The following is a 23519-nucleotide window of genomic DNA, read 5'->3' as shown; positions in this document are numbered from 1 at the left end:
CTCTCAAGTGGATAGATAAAATCTTAAAAAACAAAACAGAAAGAGACTTGTAGATACTGTTGATTACCAGAGTGAGGAGGGCTTGGAGGGTTGGGTGAAATAGGTAAAGGGGATTACCTTTATATTTCCAGTTATAAAATAAGTACGTCATAGGGATGTAATATACAGCATAATGAATATAGTCAATAATATTGTAACAACTTTGTATGGTGACAGATGATAACTAGACTTAACCTGGGAATCATTTAATAATGTATATAAATATCAAATCACAATAATGTATACTTGAAACTAAAAGGATATTATATGTCAATAATACTTAAAAAAACAAAAACTGAGCTACTCTCATGCTCATTAGCCATGAGTCTTAATCTTCTATGAATTACTTTTGCATATCTGTTGCCTATTTTTTACTGGGTTGATTTGTGATTTTTGGTGTTTATTTTCATATTCTGTATACTAATCTCTTAATAGTTTTTTTCACTGCAATTATTATCTTTCCAGTAGATCGTCTTTAAACTTTATATGTGACGTCTTTTGTTGAACAAGAATTTAATGCTTTAATGCAGTCAAATTTAACAGACTTTTCCTGTTTTGGATTCTATTTACAGGGCCTGTTTAAGAACGTCTTCTATACTCCGAGATCATAAAAATATTCTTCATATTTTCTTACAAAGGTTTTAACATTTTTCTCTTCACATTTAAGTTCTTCTGTAATGTGCTTCTGTGTGAGTTTTGTGATAGATGAATTCAGTCTTTGTCAGAAAATTTGAGTATTTTGCCTCACTCCAGAATAATAGTTCAACTGGGTATCAAAGTTGAATAAGGTTAATAACTTTCTCCCAGCCCTTTGCAGATGCTATTACATTGCCTTCTGGCTTTCAGTGCTGAGAAATCTGTTGTCAACATAATTGTTTTTAATATGGTTGCCTTTGAGATACTTCTTTTTGGCTTTAGTGATTTATTGTTTAGCCTGTTCAAGGCTCTCTATACTTTATGAAACTGAGAATTCATACTTTCCCTCAACTCTGAAAATTCCCAGGCTTGTTTTTCCTCCATCCTCTATACTCTCTCCTCCTAGAACTCCTATCGGACTTGTGTTAGAGCATGTCAGTACATTTTCTGGGTTTCTTAGACTTTCTTTCCTATTTTCTATCTCTTTACAGCTCTGTATTGAATTATGGGTAATTTTCTCAGTTATATATTTTAGATAACTAATTCCCTTCAATCTGAGTCAAGCTTGCTGCTTAACCTGGCCAGAGCAATCTTAATTTCAATTACTAATTTTTTTATTTATTGAATTTCCATATGGTTCTTTTTCAAATCCTACCTTTTTTTTCTCATAGTATTTTATCCGTCCTTATGATTCAAATCCATCTTTTAGATCACTAATCATTTTATTATTGTATATTATATTTCAGATTGCTGCATTATCTCACTTTCTTAATGTAGTAATTCCTCTCATTTGTAGTAATGATGCCTCTTCCCCGGTGAACTGCAACTTTGTGTTCTTAATTGATTTTTTTTTTTTTAAAGATTTTATTTATTTATTCTGGAGAGTCACAGAGGGAGGCAGAGACATAGGCAGAGGGAGAAGCAGGCTCCATTCAGGGAGTGATGTGGGACTCAATCCCAGGACTCCAGGATCACACCCTGAGCCAAAGGCAGACACTCAACTACTAAGCCACGCAGGTGTCCCAGTGTTCTTCATTGATTGATTGATTGATTGACTGATACTAAATATCAGGCTTTTTTTTTTTTTTTAATTTCACTGTGGGAATTCCTTTGGCCTGATTGATAAAATGACCCCTTCATGTGGATTTGTGCTTACTTCTTCCAAGTATACCACGGAGACAGGGAGGTAGGTAGATAGATAGATGAAAGACAGATACAGGGACTGATCTTATTAATTTATTTTTTAAAGAAGAGGTCTACTTTTTTAAGATTTTATTTATTTGAGAGAGAGAGAGAGAGAGAGAGGCAGAGAGCATGAGCTGGGGAAGGGAGTGGAGAACAGAGGGAGAGAAAGAAGCAGGCTCCCTGCTGACCTGGGAGCTCGATGTGGGGCTTGATCCCAGGACCCCAGGATCATGACCTGAGCTAAAGGCAGATGCTTAACTGACCAAGCCACTGAGGTGCCCCGTACAAAGGTTAATTTAATATTCATTTCTTGATTTGAGCTACTCTAAAATACAAGTAGTATAGATTTGGACTCCAAACCTATTTGAGATATAGGTTTAGTTTAAATTTCTCATGAGAGACCTTTTCTTTCCACCTTTAGTCCTAGTCCTTTCTCTGGGTTAGAGATTTTCTGGTCTACGTTTCTTCTGGGGTACAAACTTTTCAAAGGCTTGTGTCTATTATGGAGTATCCAATTCAACACATGGCCTCTCATGAGTCCTGATGACCTCTAAGCCCCTGAACATCTTATTCTTTCCTTCCCCACTATTCCTAGAATTTCTCTTAAAACTTTTAAAATTTAATTAGAATAAACTCACAGAAAAATATAACTTTAATTTTTAAAAGATTTTTATTTATTTATATATTTGAGAGAGACAGAGAGAACAAGTAGGGAGGACAAAAGGAGAAGAACAAGCAGACTCTGCTGAGCCGGGAGCCCAGGGCAGGGCTTAATCCTAGGACCCTGGATCATGACCAGAGCTAAAGGCAGACACTTAACAACTGAGCCACACAGGTGTCCCCAAAAGTATAACTTTTAAACAGTGTAATAAGTGTACATATTGAGTCTCTGAGCATAAATGGAATTCTTAAAGTTGATAAATTTTTTTAAAGATTTATTTATTTATTTATTATAGACCGAGAGAGAGAGAGAGAGGCAGAGACACAGGCAGAAGGAGAAGCAGGCTCCATGTGGGGAGCCCGACACGGGACTCGATCCTGGAACTCCAGGATTGTGCCCTGGGCCAAAGGCAGGTGCCAAACCATTGAGACACCCAGGGATTCCCCAAGTTGATAAATTTAAAGTGGATAAATGACCATTGTATCAGAAGACTGGCCGAGTTATACTGCCCACTATGTTTATTTTTAAAGAAATGTTACTTTTGGGGATCCCCGGGTGGCTCAGCGGTTTGGCGCCTGCCTTTGGCCCAGGGCGCGATCCTGGAGTCCCGGGATCGAATCCCACATCAGGCTCCCGGTGCATGGAGCCTGCTTCTCCCTCCTCCTGAATCTCTGCCTCTCTTTCTCTCTATGCCTATCATAAATAAATAAATAAATCTTTAAAAAAAAAAAAGAAAGAAATGTTACTTTTTCTTCAACCACATATCTTTCCTTAGAGTTTGGCCTATTTGAAAAAAGAAATAAGAAGTGAGAGAAAGAATATCATCAACTCTCCTTAAGGGCAGGGCCATGATATTCTCATCTAAAGGTGTCTTAATTCACAAAGTAAACCTTTTAGGTCAACATTTAAAACAGTGGGCATAATGGAGCACTGTATCTGGCTTAGCAAACAAGTAAGCACAGCCAGCAGAAGTAAGCCTGTCATTAGCTTCACTCTCCCCTTTCCCATTCAGGGGCAGTGGCCCCATGCCTATAGTAATTCTGGAAAGTGAGAAGCCTAAATCTATCACTTGTAACCTGCCAACAGTAGGATAGTATAATACAAGACTAGAGGATATATTCCTTTCTTCTCTAAAGCACTCCAATATAAAGCAGTGAAAAACAATTTAAAGATAAACATACATCTTCACCACTAGAGACAAACAGAAAGGCAGATCAACACAGTCTCAGCGGCTGCCTCTTTGTGTTAACATAATGTCTACAATGTTAACATGACCTGTAGGGCACTTGTGACTCAACCAGCCTTGCCTACTTCTCAGGCCTCCGCCCAGTCCCTCTCCTCTGTCCTCCACCCTTTCTAACTCCTCAGACTGTCTCTCACCACAAGAGGAAATTCTGCTTCCTCTATCAAAAATGCTCCCAACATTCAGCCCTGAGCTCTGTTAATTCCAACCCACCCTTCGGGGCTCAGTTAAAATATTTCCTTAGAGAAGCTCTCCCTGACTACAGCTCAGGTCAGACTTCTTTATTGCAGACTACCACGGAAATGTGTTCCTTCATTTAAGTTCCTGTAATCAGGTTCTTATTAGTTAATTAGTTGATTAATGTATGCCTCCTCCTCTAGATTAGAAGCTCAATGAGAACAGAGACCATGTCTATTTTTGCTCACCATTGAACTCTCATTGTCTGCTCAATACATTTTTACTGAATAGATATGTAGATGAAGTCATATTAGACAAAAAAAAAAGAATTTTATTTAGTTTTTGTTTGTTAAGATGAATCATCTGTGGGTTATAGAGTAGAAAGAAATTGAGGATCTGCCTATGTAGCTGTTGTTGAGCATGCTGCTAGGAATGACAGCAATAGGCTTTGGTTGGGTTTACTGAGAGTAGAGAAGGTTCAAAATAGGCACAATAACACAGTAAGAGGTCCACTGAGGTCAGAGCGCACATTAGCATATATAAGGCTTCAATGAACAACCCACATAATACATTCAATAAAAGGGTGGGATAAACAAACGAGCATCAGGTTAGGTAGAGGACATGGGTTCTAGTCCCAGTGCTGCTGGAATATGAACTTGGCCAATAAATATCTCTGATCTCAATTCCTTCACTTGAAATACAAGGGCTAGCCTGAAAAGTTTCTAAGGTCCCTCAGCTTAAGATTTCAGAACTTCAGAACATATTCTCAAATGCATGCTGCTCATAGATGTCAACACTATGTACACTATGTTAGTCACTTGTCCTGTAAAGGAATAAATCTTGGGTTATGAAAAATACTTCTGGAGTAAGAAGTAAGATTTGATTATGGGCCAAAAAGAGCAAAGTAGTGCACACTGAAGACAGAGTTGGCATTCGGCCCAACTATGTGTCCTACTAGAATTTTTTTTTACTGAGTTATCAGGATAAACAACACCAAAAATAGACATCATTTACTCCAGAACTGAAATCTCTCTACTCAGTAAGTGGTTTTCCTTCTCATTCCAGTACTGTGTTTTGGTCACTCACCTAGAGCTGGACACCCTGCATGTTTTGCCTGTATCTGTGACCATCTATTTTCCAGAATTTCTCTATGGATGCCTTCTTAATCATTGAAATTACAAATGCTCAGAAATTTTTGAAAAGAACAAAAAACAACTCAGACATACTAACAATTACACCTAATGACAAGGAATTCAAGGAAGTAATTATAGACAAAAGGGTTTTTTTTTTTTCCTTAGGAGCAATTATGTCATGTAGGTTGGGAAGGAGGGGGCAAGAAAGAGTCTTTAATACCAGTTGATTTGTAATGCTGCTTTGTGAGTTTTCAGAATAATAACAAACTAAGAATGTATTACTTTTCTTTTTTCCTTCTTTATTATTTCCCTTTTGAATACCTAAAATATGAAGAGATTAGTCAGTCTTCAATTTTTATCATATCCTAATGTGTTATTCACTTCATCTATACAGGAAGGGGAAGTGGAAGGCAGTTCTGTCTTTTAATTTTTAAAAATTCTTAGAAATTCACTTTTAAGGGCACTTGGGTGGCTCAGTGGTTGAGTGTCTACCTTTGGCTCAGGGTATGATCCCAGGGACCTGAGATCGGGTCCCTGCAGGGAGCCTGCTTATTCCTCTGCCTATGTTTCTGCCTCTTTCAGTGTCTCTTATGAATGGATGGATAAAATCTTTAAAAAAAAATTTAAGAAATTCACTTCTACAAAAATACTATGATACTGGATCACAAGCATCATAACCCTTCAGTCTGCATGTTGTAATTTCTTCTGCCTCTAGCAGAAATTTATTTTGTTATTAAAGAAAAAGTCAGCTGAAGGTCCATATATAAGTTATCCCTTAAATTTCATCTAAAATGAAATTCTTGGTAAGGGATTCAAATACATACATGCTATAATGGCAGTTTTTGAAAAATGCAATCATACTTTCAACAAAACTCTAAGTTCAAATAAAACTTACTAAAGTAAAAAGTAGAAGAAAATAAAAATGTCTGGGGATCCCTGGGTGGCTCAGCGGTTTGGCGCCTGCCTTCAGCCCAGGGTGTGATCCTGGAGTCCCAGGATCAAGTCCCATATCAGGCTCCCTGCATGGAGTCTGCTTCTCCCTCTGCCTCTGTCTTAGCCTCTCTCTGTGTGTCTCTCATGAATAAATAAATAAAATCTTAAAAAGAAAAAAAAAAGAAAAATTTCCTAAAAATTCTTCTGGAGTCGATTTTAAATAATCTGATAAAAGCCCCTCCAGATTCCAAAAAGGCATGTGAAATTAGCATTAATTAAATACCTAATTAGTGTTAAATTTTAAATTGTGATAACTGTATGCCCCTATTCTAGCAGAATGATTAACACAAAAGAGGCCTCAATAAACATTTTTAATGAATTAAGTGCTTATTTTCACTATCACAATAGTTTTTTTTTTCACAATAGTTTTTGATTAATCAGACTTAGAGTTCAGTACACTATGCTTTTATGTTATTTAGAGACTCCTGTTTAAGCCTCTACACTTGTGTCTTACACATGTTTTAAACACTTTTACTAGCTGTTCAACATTAAAATTGTTCTTGGTCTACACAGTCTAATGTTATATAAAATAAAGTTAATACAGCCAGTTTTTAGGGCAAGGAAAATAAAAGTACAAATGCTGGGGAAAAAAAAAGATTCATAACACAAAAGAGTAAAAAGTCATAATAAAATATTGCTAGAAAATTAGAACCACCTTCCTCTATCTCAAACCTGTGAAATTTATTTGAAGACTTAAGTACCCCTATCATTCTTTTAGATTTAAAAGTAGCTTATCTCCTCCTTCACAAACACAGGAATCTTCTGACCATTACACAAGACATCACAAATTAAATAAAAATGCATATTACAGTATATTTGTTTTACCTAAAAATATTTTAATGAAGTACCATAAATTATAAAGAATTCATCATTCAAGACTAAGTAAAAGCTTAATAAATTATAAAAACTCTTATTGGATTATGATCTTTACTTAATTTTCGATATGCTCTATTAAATTTTGGGAGCTCACAGCCAAAATGGGTCTGAGAAGCTAATTTTAAAAGTTATTTAGCAATTCCCTTTAGCAACATTATGTATTAGGATAGAAAGCACTCAGATATTTTTTCTTTTTTACTTATCTACTGCTATTTAATACTGTTAAAAAAAAGTTTCTTTTATTCATATAATTCAAGAGTTACATGCATGGGCCCTTCATTCTTTAAGACATTTTCATTAGCAATATCTAACACTGCTTGTGGGATTTATAAGTCTTTTCTCATGGCCAGACAGGTGCTCCTTTGGCATTTAACCTGGTTTTATTTTACCAACCCTAGAGAATGCTGTTTCCTATAATCTTCCATACATTTCTGTTTTATTTGGGGTTTTTAAAAAGATTTTATTTATCTATTTGAGAGAGAGAGAGAGAAAGAGAAAGCACAAGCAGGAGGAGGGAAGAGGGAAAGGGAGAAGTACACTTCCTGCTGAGCAGGAAGCTCAACATGGGGCTCAATCTCAGGACCCTGAGATCATGACCTGAGCCAAAGTTAGACACTTAACTGACTGAGCCACCCAAACATCCCCATGCATTTCTGTTTTAAAACAACAGAAGTGCACATTCTTTTCATCACTATTGATCACGTACTCCATAAAAAGCTGAGATGAGAACTCACACCTAAATGGTCTATCCTTTGCTACTATCACACTGGACCCTGGACTCTGAGAGGCTGCCTAACAGGAAGACGCTTTCAAATATGGGTGACTGGATGGTTCTTTGCACCTCTTCCATTCAATCTCTAACCAGTGAGAAAGAACGTTAAGAGCCATAGGAAAATGTACCCATTTGGTTGGTCAGCATGAAACAAAACAGCATTCTTTTTTCTTCTCCCCAGGGGAAAATGAGGAACCTGAATGTTGGTGTTCTCACACCAAATGATCTGACAACATTTATAAATGCATTTGCAGGATAGGGTTAACAGGAGAAGAAAACGAAAGGAACCTATCCTTTCAAACACTCTCTGATTTCATTATAAAATCAACCAAAAGAAAAAAAAGTAGGGCTCTTGGGAATTTTTTTCTCAGAAAATGGGTAGAACACACTTTCTTTTCTTTTGCCTTTTCTAATTTGCCTTTGTGCTCTTGACCCAGGAAACTGTACCTGATTACATATCAGAGAGAATAATCAACCTAAATTGATGACTGACATTTTAACAGACTAAACAGTAATATTTCACCACTGAAATCTTGGACAGTTTTCTAAGGGCTCTTTTTACAAGTGGGCATCATAAATAGCCAGCGCATTGAGGGTTTAATTATGAAATCAGAAGGCTTGATTCACCACCCTCTCTTCAGAGCCCAACACCTCTTCATTCTCAGCCACGATGCCTTAGAGATGCAATCACAAGCACTTACCTTGTTTATTTCTCGGTCTTCCTCAAACTTTTCCAGCGCAGCTGAGTCCTGAGTGGGCTCCTGCCCATCAGAAGTGACCTCCTTCTCTCTGCCTGGCAGAGGAAACTTTTCTTTCTGTTCTGTTGAGCGTTCTGATTTGAGAATGCTATTGAGATAATTTTCTGACTCCTGCTTAGCACATTCAAGCCGGTTTTCCAAATCCTTTTGTTTACACTTAAGTGACTTTATATCATCTTTAATAATCTTCTGTCCTCCTGAAGATGTATTTTGCTTGATGGATTTTGCTAAAGCTAAAATCTTCTTTAATATGCCATCTTGTAAACGGAGTCTATTCTCTAGTTCCTGTAAGTGGAGAAAAGATTGTCACAAAAAGTACCTCCATTCAATGGTCACAAGAGTTAACAGGCTTTTGTAAACCCCAGAGGATTCTCCTCCACTAGTGGAAAGTATAAAAAATTCACCAATTCACATCACAAAGAAGAAACTCTGGGCAAAATTTAAACCAATGTGGCATCCCAGATCAAAATCCCTCACAGATTTTATAAGATACTAGAAGTTTATAAGAAGTAACAGAGAAAATTCTCACAACGCAGTTCCTAGAACATAGGAGGCAGTCAACATATATTTGCTAAGCATATATTTTGTTCAAGATACAGCTTGAAAAGAATTTTAAAAATCATTTAGAATATACCCGCATGAATCTAGTATTAATATTTACCATTCAGAGCAAAGCTTAAATCAATCTAGCTAATGCAATATCTTAAATTTAGCAGGAACTCAATCAATAGTTTACTCAATGCATGAACAGATCAGGCTGATTTGAGAACTCAAGACTCAAAAGGAAATTAAGGACTAATGTGTGTTCAGTGGTTACTGACATTACTGTTGAAATAGAATAAGCCTTAAAGTTACTAGGTGAACTATATAGTATTTGTTAGTCACTATCCTAATAGACTATACAGTATTCATTCATTCATTCATTCATTCAACTAGCAGCAAATATTATGACAGGTTTTTTTCATCTTTAAAATTTTTCAAGTAATCTCTACACCCAATGTGGGGCTCAAACTCACAACCCCAAGATCAAGAATCATATGCTCCACCAACTGAGCTAGCCATGCACCCTTATTATGATAGGTTTTGAAGATACATAGATGAATAAAATATAGTTGTGTCAGGTTCCTCATAGAAGTAAACAGGTAACTCTAAGAGTGAAAGAGACACAGAAATAAATAGACAATTGTAATAGAATGTGAAGAGATCTGTGCTAACAAATATGCACAGGTCATTGAAATATATTAAGCTGGAAGAAGGAAGTTAGTTCCAGATCGCATTTTAGAATGGTCGGGGTGCAGCCATGGGGGCACTGCCATGGAGAGGGTGGCAAGTTCAGGCAGACAGCCCATTTGGAAATTAATGCAGGGGTCTGTGAGGTGAGAGCCTGATCTAAAGAGGCAATAACAGGGGTCTTAGAGGAGGAATACATTTTATAGATATTCTAGAGATGAAAGAGACAGCACTTAGTGTCTGACTAGATTGAGGAGTCTGGGAAAGGACGGATAGCCAGGTTTCTGAGTAAAGCCTGGAGAGATGGTAGAGATATTCACAGAGTCAGAGGACACAGAAGAAAAAGCAGGCCTATTGGTTAAGGAGGTGAGAGATGGAGAAAGGGAAGTTGATGAGTTGTTTTATGGACATGCTAAACTACAGATAAGTGTACAGCATCCAAATAGAGATGTCCAGCGGAATCAGAAGACCTGAGCTGTAGCCCCTACTCTGTTATGTCACCAAGGTGACCTTGTAAGTCCTTCATGTCTCTAGAACCTGGCTTACCAGATATAAAATGAGGGGCCTGAATTTAATGGCCTCTGAGATTCCTTCTACCTATAATAGAGATTCTATGTTAATTTTTTAGGAGAAGCCTGAGCTGGGCTCATGTCTAACACCCAAACAGTTATCCATGCACCCAAACAGTGCCTTGGACATGATGAGCCCTTAACATCTGTCAAATAGGGATCCCTGGGTGGCGCAGCAGTTTGGCGCCTGCCTTTGGCCCAGGGCGCGATCCTGGAGACCCGGGATCGAATCCCACGTCAGGCTCCCGGTGCATGGAGCCTGCTTCTCCCTCTGCCTGTGTCTCTGGCTCTGTCTCTGCCTGTGTCTTTGGCTCTGTCTCTCCTTCTATCTCTCAAGAATAAATAAATAAAATCTTTAAAAAAAAAAACATCTGTCAAATGATCACTGTTAAAAAGGGAGGTAGCTCTGTCACAATCTCAGGCCATGGAGGAAAAGGTTTGCTTGATTCCCAGGTCCCAAAAAGAAAGAGATGAGGGGGCACTTGGCTGGCTCTGTGGGAAGAGACTTTTGATCACAGGGTTGTGAGTTTGAGCTCCATGTAGGGTGTAAAGATTACTTAAATAAGTTTAAAAACTGGAAGAAAAAAAAAAAAGAGAAAGACATGAAGAATTCCCACACTTATGCCAGCAATGCTGCTCTGAGACTCACACCATGGAATCTCCAGTTAAGGAGCTATCAAAGAAGTAGCTGAAAAAAATGCTTTACTTTGTTTTCTTCTAGAAGATAGCTCTCAGGCTTGCTTATGTTGGCTAAGCAAAAAGTGAGAATCTAAGGAAGGTGGGGGTTTTTTTTGTTTTTTTTTTTTGTTTTTTTGTTTTTTAAGGAAGGTGTTTTGAGGATGTAGGTAAAAGGCTGTGATCCTCATTTTAAGAGGCTAGGTGCTGTTGGAGTGAGGAAGATTTTGGAAGCCCTAACCTGGAGAGAGCTCTAATTTAGACCATGCATATAAAAATGAGGTAAAAATTATACAACTCCCATCCACCCTTGATAAAGAATGCAAAACTGAAGGATTTCCCCCTTGGTCTTGTGGCATCAAATATATTTTTTGACTTCCCGGTAGTATCTTCTGGAATCACTGTGCTGTCTTTGAAACAAAGATCTCCAGGAGGTATAGACTGGTCATGGGTAGAGCTGTCTCTGATGGTCTGCAGTGCAGAAAAATGTTCAATTCAAATTATAAATGGACTTGGTCACTAAAGAATAACATTACCATTCTCTACAACTAGTCAGAACCTTAATTATCTTACTCTTCTGAAGAATAACTGGATTTCTGACTAAAGATGCAGATTTGTTCATTGTAAATAATATTGATTTTGTTTTGATGTCCATCATGTTCAGACACTATTTAATACCTGCAGTTTCTGCACTTTTTCCTCAACTGCTATTTGATCCACAGGCTTATCAGAAAAACTGGCAAATTCCTTGGAGATACCGTCCAATGCAGTATTCAGATCTGTGACGCAAACCTGGTATGAGTGGTGCTCTTGAACATGACCTTCCAATTTTTGCACAGAATCCTAAAAATAAAACCATTGACAATTCACCAATTATGCCTCTGAATTTTCTCACTCAGAAAATAATTAAATTGTTCACAAACACTTGCTTTATGAGTTTTCATCTAGAAACAGGAATAGGGCCATATGTTGTCCAGAGTTCTTAAGTAAAGTTTTTAGTAGTTAAGGTATTTCAATGAAAAATCAACTCCTCCCCCCAAAAAATGGCTTTTTGAAATCACATGTTTATCCCATGATTCTCTGCCTTCATTTCATTCCTGAAGACAATTTATTTCTTAAGAGTTTTACAAAACATAAATGCTTCAAATTATATCATCAAATCACAAATACCCATAATAAAGTGGCTCCCTTAATTATCCTTCTTAGTAAAACCAAATATCCACAGTTGGAAATGAGACTATATGAGATCAGCCTAACCTCACATTCCTTTCCTAAGAATTAAATTCAAACATTGTGTGTTAGGAAAAAGTAATCCTAACTCAAGAGCAAACCCATCTTCAAGTTCTATTCCTGAAATAAGAAAATAGGGTAGCCATATCTGATCAGGAAAGTAATAATTATTAAACTCAACAACTTACAGTCAAGTGAGTATCTCTTTACCTCTGCACATGTCCTAGAATCTGTATTAGCAGGATTTCTTATCCACATAATCCTTACATTTAATCTAACTTCCAGTATGCAAAGAATTATAGACAATTCTCTTATGAGAATATACTCCCTCATGGCAAGCTGACATTGATCTCTTAACTCTTTCACTGTAGACCACTCAAGAGAGGGAATTGATGAGGTTTATACCAAATAATGAATGTACAGCTGACCCTGAACAACATGGCCTTGAATTATATGAATCCACTTATGCACAGGTCTTTTGTAGTACAGTACTGTAAATGTGTTTCCTCTTATGATCTTTTTAGTAACATTTTCTTTCCTTTACAATAAAGCTTATTTTATTGTAAGAATACAATTTGTAATGCACATAACATGCAAAATATGTGTTAATCGACTGTTTATGTTATCTGTAAGGCTTCCGGTCACCAGAAGGCTATCAGCAGTTAAGTTTTCAGAAAGTCAAAAGTGATACGCAATTTTCAGTTGTAGGGGGGCTCAGCACTCCTAGCCCCTACATTGTTCAAGGATCAGCTGTAAATTATTCCAAAGGATAGATGATGAATAGATGGATGTATGGATCACTTTGACAGCATCACTTTCAGACAGATACTTAAAAACATCTGGGTGGCACAGTTGGTTAAGGATCCAACTCTTGGTTTTGGCTTCCATCATGAGATTGACCTCTGCATTGGCTCCCATCTCAGCAAGAAGTCTGCTTGATATTCTATCCCCCTGCCCCACCTCTGATCCCATGCACACATGTACTCTCTCTCTCTCAAATAAATAAATAAATCTTTTTAAAAATCTTAACCCTTTGACTACTGAAAAGGAGAACTTGGATGAGAAAAAATGTCATCATCAAACAATATGCGATGGATTCCTCTAGCACAAAACTGATGGATTGATTCCTCCATCCTTGAGGATTTAATATTTATATCTAAAAATGATAAATCAAATGTTAAAAGTTCTTGATTTTCCAAGAGAACAAATAATCATTCCGTATACAAATATGACAAAATCATGCATAATTATGACAGTCATTTAAAATTTCAATTTGACCATGTCACCTGTAGCTGTTGGAGGAGACTTTCGTGGAGATGCTTTATTTCCAGCCAAGGCTTTTCACTGAAGTTGGGATTTTTAGTGCACTCTAATAGGTAACTTCCTTGAGACTTTAACTCTTTTAGCAACGATGTCAAATCTTGTGCTTTCTGGAGGAATTTTTTATAAATTTTTAACTGGGCTTTCTTCTCCTGCAAACCATGTTGCAGAGCAAAGCCCGCTTCCTGTTGCTTTTTTAGTTCTGTGAGCATTAACCTCAGGTCCTCTTTGCTTTGCAAATATTTCTCTCCTTCTAGTCGAAGCTTTTCTTGATGGCTACGTTGAACAAACATTTTAGAAATGACGACTCTTAGCAAGTTGGAATGTGTTTCACATACTATAGGACAACATACATTATAATAAAAAACATTAAATAACAATAATGGGACACCTGAGTGGCTCAGCGGTTGAGCGTCTGCCTATGGCTCAGGGCATGATCCTGGAATCTCGGGATGGAGTCCCACATCAGGCTTCCTGCATGGAGCCTGCTTCTCCCTCTGGCTATGTCTCTGCCTCTTTCTGTTGTGTCTCTCATGAATAAATAAATAAAAATTTAAAAATAAAATAAAATAAAATAACACTAACATAAATGATTCCCAAAGACTTTTTTGGCATTATGGAATTCTAGGTAGCATTAAGTTAAGCCCAGAAATCAAGACAGACGTTATTTGCAGTATTACTAAAAAAAATTTTTGTTCCATAATTCGACCCAAGAACAAACACTTACTAATTCAGATTCCAAACCATTATACTTCTTATTATACCTAAATGGAATTATATAATCTTATATTTTTCTTTCTCATGTAAGGAAAATAAATGATCATTCAGTATATTGGTTTGTACTTCCTATAACTTAAATTTAGTTTTGATCTGTTTGTCTTCCTAGAAAAAATATAAAATTCCCATTTCCATTAAACAGTAAATGGGGCAGCCCCGGTGGCTCAGTGGTTTAGCACCGCCTTCAGCCCAGGGCCTGATCCTGGAGACCCAGGATCGAGTCCCACATCAGGCTCCCTGTATGGAGCCTGCTTCTCCCTCTGCCTGTGTCTCTGCCTCTCTCTCTCTCTCATGAATAAATAAATTTTAAAAATCTTAAAAAAAAAAACAGTAAATGTATCATTTGAGATGTCCTATGAATTAAGAATTTTCACCAGAATTATGTCCACTGAATTCAGACAACATTTACAAGGTTTACACATTTAAGGATCTCTTAGAATATAATTTTAAAAGTATAATTATTCTACAGTAATACCATGCAGACACTGAAATTGTCTGGGGGAAGGGGTTTTTGGTAAGAAGCAGAGTGTTGAAAGTGGAATCATAGACAATGTTAATTTGTTACCAAGAATTCCATGTTTGATGAACCAGCCAAAGTAAACACTGCCATAGAGCTATGACTGTACTTCCTATCTGATCCAGAGAACTATTCATCTTCATTTCTGCCTCTGACATTGTGGATGCCCCTGACATTACTGACTTTTTCTCTCCAACAGATATTATATCCAAATCCAGGAGGCAGACAAAACATACTTGTTATGGCTTCACTGTGCAATGAAAAGTCATGAAAGTAAAGGCATTGCCCTTTACCTTAGATATGTGTTGGCTAAATGGAGTGTGTTGTCCCATTGGTTCTTGATATCAGTAAGGGTCTTTGGAGCCAACGGAGCCTTGCTGCTCTCAGCCTGACTCATGATGGTTTGTATTTTAGCGTCCCCTTCAGGCTTTAGTAAAATGATTTCCTGAGTTAAATGAAAAAGATCTTAGAACCTCATTTGCATTATATAGGGAAAGTACATATGATATCTTTTTATTTAGATTCTGATTGCAGAAATTTCAAAATTATCTTTTAATATGCCCAAAAGACAATATTTCCTTCACATTTATGGAATTGATTCTCAATAAATATTTTTCAGGTTGATGTCCTTGCATTTCTGCTCTCCTCTTGATTTTCAACTGCCTTCAAATAAGATATATGTCCAAAAGACCCAAACCCTTCTTCCTATCCACTCCATTATTTATAGATAGAGGGTCAGGGTAACAACCCAAACACAACATTTTTATATACTCAAGATGAGACTTAGAGCTTTCCACAGGAAAATGCAGTGCCCCATGTCAACTCTTATCCCTCCACCACTACATAATTAATTTCCATTCCCTGTTCTCCTTCCCTCCTTTGCTCTAAACAATCAAGTTCCTCCCTTACTGGAAATGCTACTTACTCCAGATTCACTTCCCCTGGAAAACCTTTCACATATAATCCCAATCACTTCAGTTAGCCTCATCAACCCTTATAGCTCACTGTTCATCACCATTTCCTCCTGCAATAATGTTTTGATTAATGTAATTTCAATCCTTCTGTGTTCCTTTTGAGCACATATGCTTCTGTCCCCTGTATCTTTTTTTTGTCCCCCGTATTTTTAACTAGCCATGTCTATTGAATCTCTCCTTAGATAAAAAGTGGGCTGGAAGGAGCTTGAGGTTTCCCCTGCCCTCTGCAATTCCCTCAGCACCTAATAACCTTTATGAACCACATGGCACACTCGATATCTAATAACCTTTATGAACCATACATATTCACTCTGAAGAAGAGTTCCTCTCCAGCTCTGGCCTTGATAATGCTGATGCCTCTGTGTACTGACATATATTCTTTTTATATCCTAGCAAACTCCCACCACCATAGCCCCATAGGCACTGCCCTTACAAAGAGGATATGCCTTCTTTCTTCTGTCTGCTTTAAAATAATTTTAGATACATCACAGCCCTTCTGTCTTGTAAGCTCAGTCACCTGAATGCTTCAACATTCCACAATGATCCTGCTTCCATTAAGAAACAAATCTTTGCAGTTTTTCCTTTAAATCTTTTAAAAATTAGAGTTCACTCTGTTCACTTTGACCTCTGAAATTTAGTTTCCACAGTTATACCTTTATTTTTTGGATTCTTTCCTCAAGTGGCATTTTGCCTTCAGATGAATTCAAAACCATAAGGGACTCTTTAATCCCTGCTATCCAATGAATGACATCATGTGCAAGATCATTAAAGCTCTGGTCCTCTGTAGGAGGTAACTTATCCTCTTCATCAATTTCACATAATTGTCTCAAAAATGTCTGATATCTATCAATCAAGTGTGTTGATTCCATTATTATTTCTTCTTCTTCAGTGAGCCCATATTCCTTCAAAGAACTGTTCAACTGGGCCATAGATTCAAACTGTTCCCTGTAAATTCCAAACATTATTGAAAGTTTATAGCAGCCACAACATCATGTAAGAAACTGTGTTAGCAGAAAATATATTCATACAAGATCAGCTATACCTCTTTCCAGCTACAGCTTCGCAAAAAAGCTCAGTTTTCTCTCCTGATTTTTCCATTTCTATCCATTTCTCTTCCTGACTTGTCAGCCACTTGCTCAGATTTCTGTGGTCATCCTGGAGTCTAAAAGGACATTACATATGTTGAAATATAAAATAAGCAAAAAGTGTTCTAAGAAGAGAAGGTTAGCATAAATTTTATAAGCTAATCAGGTTTTTACTACCTTTTTTTTATTATTCTTTAGAGAAAAATTAATTTGTAACATTAAAATCTGAACAATACCAGCCTGCATTATAGTGGGATTCTATAAAGCAATGAGCTACACAAATGTATCATAAAAAGTAGGAAACAAACAGAAAACACTGTTGGACTCTCCCCTTAACTATTACCATTTTAGATAATTTAAAGAATTCTCTTGACTTCTATCTTCCTAGAGACAAACTTAGATTTGGAAATATGTATTTTATTTGCGAAATTTCTATGTATTGTATAGCCTAATGCTAGCTGTACTGAGGCACTGAACACATAAAGGTACCATTAGAAAACATGGTATTTGAATATCACCTTTATTTCCTACCTCAGTAGCTGCTGCAAGTGGTCATTAAGCTCCTTTGCTTGGGTCTGGCAAATGGAGTCCATCTTTTCCAATTCAATTTCTTGATTTATAATCCAACTGTTAAGCTCCTTAACATGTGCTTTTGGTAGATGCTTTTTCACATGATTCAGTACAGTTCCCACCTGCTGTATTTCACTGCCTCTTCCTTCAAGAGTCAAGAAATCCTTAAGAAAGACAGAAACTCAATGATGCTCTACTGGCAAGTTGAAGCATGGCCTCTATCACTTTCCCAAGTCAGTATGTGGACATGCCACCTTTTAAACATCCACTAGAGGAAGAGCTATGTAAATATGGCTAACTTCAATGGCAAATGATCAAAAGATGATTTCTATTAGTTGTAGAATGTGTGTATACATCTGACTTATTGGAAATAGCATCAAGCTAAATAATGCAGGACCACCATGAAAGTCATTAGGAATAAGATTGGGAAAGCAGCATTTTTCTTTCCTCAGCTTCTAAATACTTACTCCCTTCTGCTAATCAACATGTAAAACTAAACACATGATTCTCTATTTAACTTTGTCCAAATCAGAATTTTATTTCAATGTTTGTGTTTCAAGATTTGAGCATCAATTGCTAAGACTCATACAATGGGCAAAATTAAAGGCAAAAAATAAAAAAACTAAAAAAAAAAAGTTGGAATTTAAAAAAAAGAGTAGAAAGGCAATTCTATCAATAAAGAACAGTATCGTCAAAGCAAGGACTCAAACAGAGAATATTCAGCACCACTCAGAAGCTTGAGAGCATGACTAATCATCAACGCGAAAGTACTAGATAATCTAGCCTAAAGTGATCAAGATTTAAGGATGCCATAAGCATTTTAAATGCCCCCATGCATATTACTTTTATTCTGGGCTGCCCTCTACTACACTTCAGCTAGCTGATTTAAAGTTCACTGAAAAAAAATAAATAAATAAAGTTCACTGAGATTTTTTTAAAGGAAATATTACTCAGAAAAAAACAATAAAAAGTCAAGAGACCTCTCTCTCAAGAAAGTAAAGGGATTTCAAAGTCCACATTAGATAAGACCTTTATTTTTTAACAAATATAATTTTAACTTGACTAGATTTACCAGTGAACACTAAGTCAAACAGCATCTTAGAATAGGTGTGAAAATAGAACTTGTAAGTCACTCTCACCCTTACCCAGTAAATATGGAGTTTCAAAATATTTGGGGAAAAGTCACTTGTTTGGAAACATTGTAGAGAAAAAAAAAAGGAAACATTGTAGAGAAATTAGTAAGTCAAAGTAATTATTTTTATTTATACTTTTTTAAGAAAGAAAGAGAGAGAGAGCTCAAGTGGGGAGAGGGGAGAGGGAGAAAAAGAGGGAGATGGAGACAGAGAGAATCCTAAGCAGGCTCCACACCCAGCGTGGAGCCCAATATGGGGCTTAGTCCCACATCCCTAAAGTCATGACCTGAGCCCAAATCAAGCATGAAATGCTTAACCAACTGAGTTACCCAGGTGCCTCCAAAGTAATTATTTCATCTACTTAAATACAGTTCTTTGCCTCTAGTATTTTAGTTTTGATAAATTTTGATTAAGATTTATATATATACGTATATATATATATATATATCTTACAGAAAGTTTTTGTAGCTTTTGTTCCACATTTTTTTTTGTTTCTGGTAATTCAAAACACTCTTTAAGGTTCATTTTAATGTTGCCAAACCAGTCATTAAAGTTCTTGCACTGATCTGCAGAAAAAAAAAAAAAAAAAAAGAAATTGTATTCATTCAAGGGAGACTTGAGATACCTTGCTAAAGTGAGAGACTTTGAAACTTGCTTCCTGTGACATGGCTACAAGTCATTGTATAAAGTGGTAATAAGTTGAAACCCAATTTTGAAGATTCTGAAGAATAACTGTGGTATATTTCCTTCTTCATTTTTTTTTTAGCTTTTTTTTTTTAGCTTTTTTTTTTTTTTTTTTAAGGAGGTTCCATGCCCAGGATGGAGCCTAACACAGGGCATTGAACTCATGACCCTGAGATCAAGACCTGAGCTGAAATCAAGAGTCAGACATTTAACTAACTACATCCCACAAGCACCCCAAATTGTAGTATATTTTCTATACCAAACCTCCTTTCCAAGCACATAGGAGATCCAAAGACACTTGCAGGGGCAACCTGCTCAAAGACAAATCCCCAGACTCACTCAACACAGAGAGCAGGTCAAATGTGAGGATGTTGGTGACCTTCTTTCATGAAATAAATATTTGGGGCTGGAAAGATACAGGTGTTATTTATGACAGGCATAGATCAGTCAGTGCTTCCCCATGAAAGATTTAGCTGAATAAATCCCAAATAAATAAATAAATAAATAAATAAATAAATAAATAAATCTCTTTCCTTAACTAGAATCTCTGCAACCATTTGTAAGTGAAGCTTAGACAAGCCTACATGTTCACAATACTTATTGATACTTCCAGATTCCCAGAAACAATTAAGAGAAACATTGCACTCACCATTTAATAACTTAGAAAAGTGATCTTGCAAGACACTTTTTTTAGTATTAAATAAATCACTGACACTTTCATATTGTTTTTTTAATTCAGAGAGTTCAGGAGTCAGACAACCTATTTGATTCTCAAGTAACATCATACTGTGCTTTTGTTGTAGGATTTGCTGCTGTATCTCCTAAATACATAAACAAACAACCATTAAGTCTCAAAATGAGCTCAATTTACACAAACCATAATAGATCTCCATTGTTTTTTGTAAAAATCTAAATGATATTCTGTGGGGTGGATTCGCTTTATCTTAGCCAGTAAATGTATAATACAATGCAATTTAATATCAAATAATTAACCATCCACAAAGCAATTCAAGGGTGATACTGCTAAATATACACAAATTGTTTTTCTGAGTTTTTCCCCTGACTCTCATTTTTTGGTAACTATTTTTATTAACCTCAAGAGGCCAAAGTCATCAGAGATAAGTATGAAAATAAATCTGAATCGTAGGAGAGGAGAAAATGGGACATACCTCTAGTTTAGTAAAGATCTCTAAGCTGTCAGAAGGAGACAGTGCTTTTAAGAGGGACTCAGTCATTCCCATCTGGGTCTTGGCTTGGTCAAGATCCTCCCTTAGCTCAGCTGTGCTGCCACTGAGTGCAGAGCAGTTGGATTCTCCTATTAAATTCATTTTTACATTCTCCAGCTTGTTTAAAATGGAAGACTCCATGACCTGAAATCATGAGACATGTGGTAAGTCTGTAGCGGACTTTATTTAACTAGATTTTAAGACAACTGCATTGCTAGAGAATGAGTTGATAATTTGCTTCATTTCAATGTGAAATTAATTCTTCATTGTTCTACATCACTGATACAATTCAAATCATTTAAAAAAGAACAATATGAGGGACGCCTGGGTGGCTCGGCGGTTAAGCATCTGCCTTCGGCTCAGGGCGTGATCCTGGAGTCCTAGGATCAAGTCCCACATCGGGCTCCCTGCGTGGAGCCTGCTTCTCCCTCTGCCTGTGTGTCTGCCTCTCTCTGTGTGTCTCTCAATGAATAAATAAAACCTTTAAAAATAATTAATTAATTAATTAAAAAAGAATAACATGAAAAACTGTGATTGACATCCTATCTTTTTCCCAAAGGACTAATTTGAATCCTTCCCCTTTAAACAAGTTTTATCTAGCATATCAATTGAGGTGCCATCTCATGGCACTCATTTGAAAATATATAATAAAAATTAAACAGCCAGCATTTACTGTTTATTATGTGCACAGCTTTGTGGTAAGCACTTTAGGTACAAAATACAGAATTTAGAATGTTAAATGATTTGCCCAAGATCACAAAGCTAGTAGGTGGCAAAGCCAAGACCTCACCAGAAAGTCTGACTCTAGAGCTCTTCTTCAGCCACTATGCACTCTGATCTAAATAAAATTGTAACAAATCTCTTCACACAATAGAAAATCACAGTTGGGGCAATCTCCCTGCTTCCCCATGCAGCAATTAATAAACACAGAATCACTTGAGCCATATTCTCCTTCCTATGGCCAAAAGACACTCCAGAGGAAACCCTTGTTACTTTATATAGAAGCATGGCAACATCTGTACCTCTACACAAGAGTCCTGGAAATAAGTGAAATGGGAATAAAACAATACAAAAATCATACCTATTCTAAACAGATATAATGAACTATGCCAACTATTAAAAATTTAGTTAGACAACATAGGAATTGAATAAAGGTGAACTAAATAATGATTCTAATTTTATTTTATTTTAAAGATTTAGAATTCTGGATTATGAACATTATTTTTTCTAAGATTTATTTATTTATCTGAGAGAGAGAGAGCATGCACAGGGGGAGAGGCAGAGGGGGAAGGAGAGAGAAACCCAGGCAGACACCCAGCTGAGTGCAAGTCCAACACAGGACTCAATCTCACGACCCTGAGATGATGACTTGAGCTGAAACCAAGAGTTGGAAACTTAACCAACTGCACCCCCCAGGCATCCCTGAACATTACTTTAGAGGGCTTTAATTGAAACTTTTAAATAAAAATTCTCTTACCTGCAATTCAAGAGGCATTTCACTGCTTTGAAGGAGAAACTGTATTTTAGCCACTCTTTTAGAAAATTCTGAAGATTTTTGTTCATGGACTTGTAACTCTTCCTATAACAAATAATGTTAACAGAAAATATCTTTTTAGTTATACTTTATTTTCTGGGATCTATGATGACTATTACTATATACAGAAACTGAGAGAGCCTTTGAATTTCCCCAAATCACTTGTTTTTCAAAGGAGTTCTGAGAGTTATGAACCCAAGTGACTTTATGAGTCAGCCAAATGTTACAGCTGAGTGAAGCAGCCTAACTATAAGATGACAGAGGGGGTCAGGCTTGTGCCACACAAGAATGTAGTCCCTTCACACTGTATTTCCTAGATCCGTGCATACAAACTGTGCGGCCATATGTGCACACACGTGCACACACACACTGTTGGCAGAATCTGGCCCACAGGCTGGCAGTTTACAATCTTTAACTTCTTCAAATTTTTGTTTTTATTTAAAGATGTTATTTATTTATTCATGAGAGACACAGAGAGAAAGGCAGAGATAGGCAGAGAGAGAAGCAGGCTCCCTGCGGGGAGCCCAATGCAGGACTCAATCCCAGGACCTGAGCATCACAAGCTGAGCCAAAGGCAGACGCTCAACCATGAGCCACCCAGGCATCCTTAACTTCAAATTTTTAAACAACCTGCACTTCAAGGCATTAAGACTTATTCATTCACACTTAGCAAATCATAATATCTATCATCATACACAAGGAAATTCAAATCTCTACACATTTTTGAAAACCTTTTCCAAATGTATAAAAATGGATAAGTGAATTTAAAAATGGTTAAAATAATAAAGATTAGAGAAAAAATGAGACTGGAAGCATCAGACTTGACATACTATAAAGCCTTCATGTACACATACATATAGTTTTCTATTATACTGAGCCAGATATAATTGCTAATATTTGATTATTTTCTGACCTACAAAGACAGAGATTTCATATTTCATATGATATTTCATATGATCCAAGGGAATAATATATAAATAAGCAATTAGAAAGAGCTCTTCCTAGGGTTAAAAGAGATAACTTAAAATCTTTGAAAATCATTTAAAAAATGGCAGGTTATGGTTTTAAAAACTAGTCTTTTTTTGAAGCTCTATAAAGATTTTAATACTTGGCCTGGCATTTTTTTCTAATCTTTTGAAAGGAGAGGCTGCTTAATTCAAATTATGAAGATTGTCCATATTCATGATGTAGATCAGGGGTTAACAGTCTAAGGGCAGTCTTTTTTTATAAAGGAAGTTTTATTGGAACCCAGTTACTTTCAAGCATTTATGAATTGTCTATGACTGAATGCTTTCATGCTACAACAGCAGCATTAACCAGTTGTGACAGTGACCAAATGATCTACAAGCTTAAAATATTTACTATCTGATCTCTTAAGAAAAAGTCTGCCAATCTCTGGGACCTATAGTGACTCCCTGGGAACAATTATACATTTTGGTAAGGCCTCTTCTAGGAGTTATTAACATTCTTTGTACCATAAATGCCTCTGATAGTCTGGTGAATCCTGCGGATCCTTTGCATA

General features: G+C 36.6%; 1 protein-coding gene across 8 annotated transcripts in view; it reads right to left on the bottom strand.

Annotated features, from left to right (window-relative positions):
* Positions 1 to 23519, bottom strand: part of SYNE2 (spectrin repeat containing nuclear envelope protein 2) — a 321249-nt gene that overhangs the window by 152768 nt on the left and 144962 nt on the right. For all 8 annotated transcript variants that reach the window (XM_072762565.1, XM_072762566.1, XM_072762568.1 and 5 more), the window contains 11 exons: positions 21941 to 22042; positions 20407 to 20607; positions 19887 to 20058; positions 19007 to 19119; positions 17382 to 17584; positions 16808 to 16927; positions 16419 to 16710; positions 15085 to 15236; positions 13464 to 13773; positions 11626 to 11790; positions 8417 to 8758 (listed from right to left, as the gene is read on the bottom strand). In XM_072762565.1, coding sequence (XP_072618666.1) covers positions 8417 to 8758; positions 11626 to 11790; positions 13464 to 13773; positions 15085 to 15236; positions 16419 to 16710; positions 16808 to 16927; positions 17382 to 17584; positions 19007 to 19119; positions 19887 to 20058; positions 20407 to 20607; positions 21941 to 22042 — 2172 coding nt within the window. The remainder of the gene's footprint in view (positions 1 to 8416; positions 8759 to 11625; positions 11791 to 13463; positions 13774 to 15084; positions 15237 to 16418; positions 16711 to 16807; positions 16928 to 17381; positions 17585 to 19006; positions 19120 to 19886; positions 20059 to 20406; positions 20608 to 21940; positions 22043 to 23519) is intronic.

The sequence above is a fragment of the Vulpes vulpes genome, chromosome 6 (assembly GCF_048418805.1).
Source record: "Vulpes vulpes isolate BD-2025 chromosome 6, VulVul3, whole genome shotgun sequence".
Taxonomy (NCBI): domain Eukaryota; kingdom Metazoa; phylum Chordata; class Mammalia; order Carnivora; family Canidae; genus Vulpes; species Vulpes vulpes.
The sequence above is the reverse complement of the archived record's forward strand: the minus strand, read 5'-3'. Positions and strand labels throughout refer to the sequence as shown.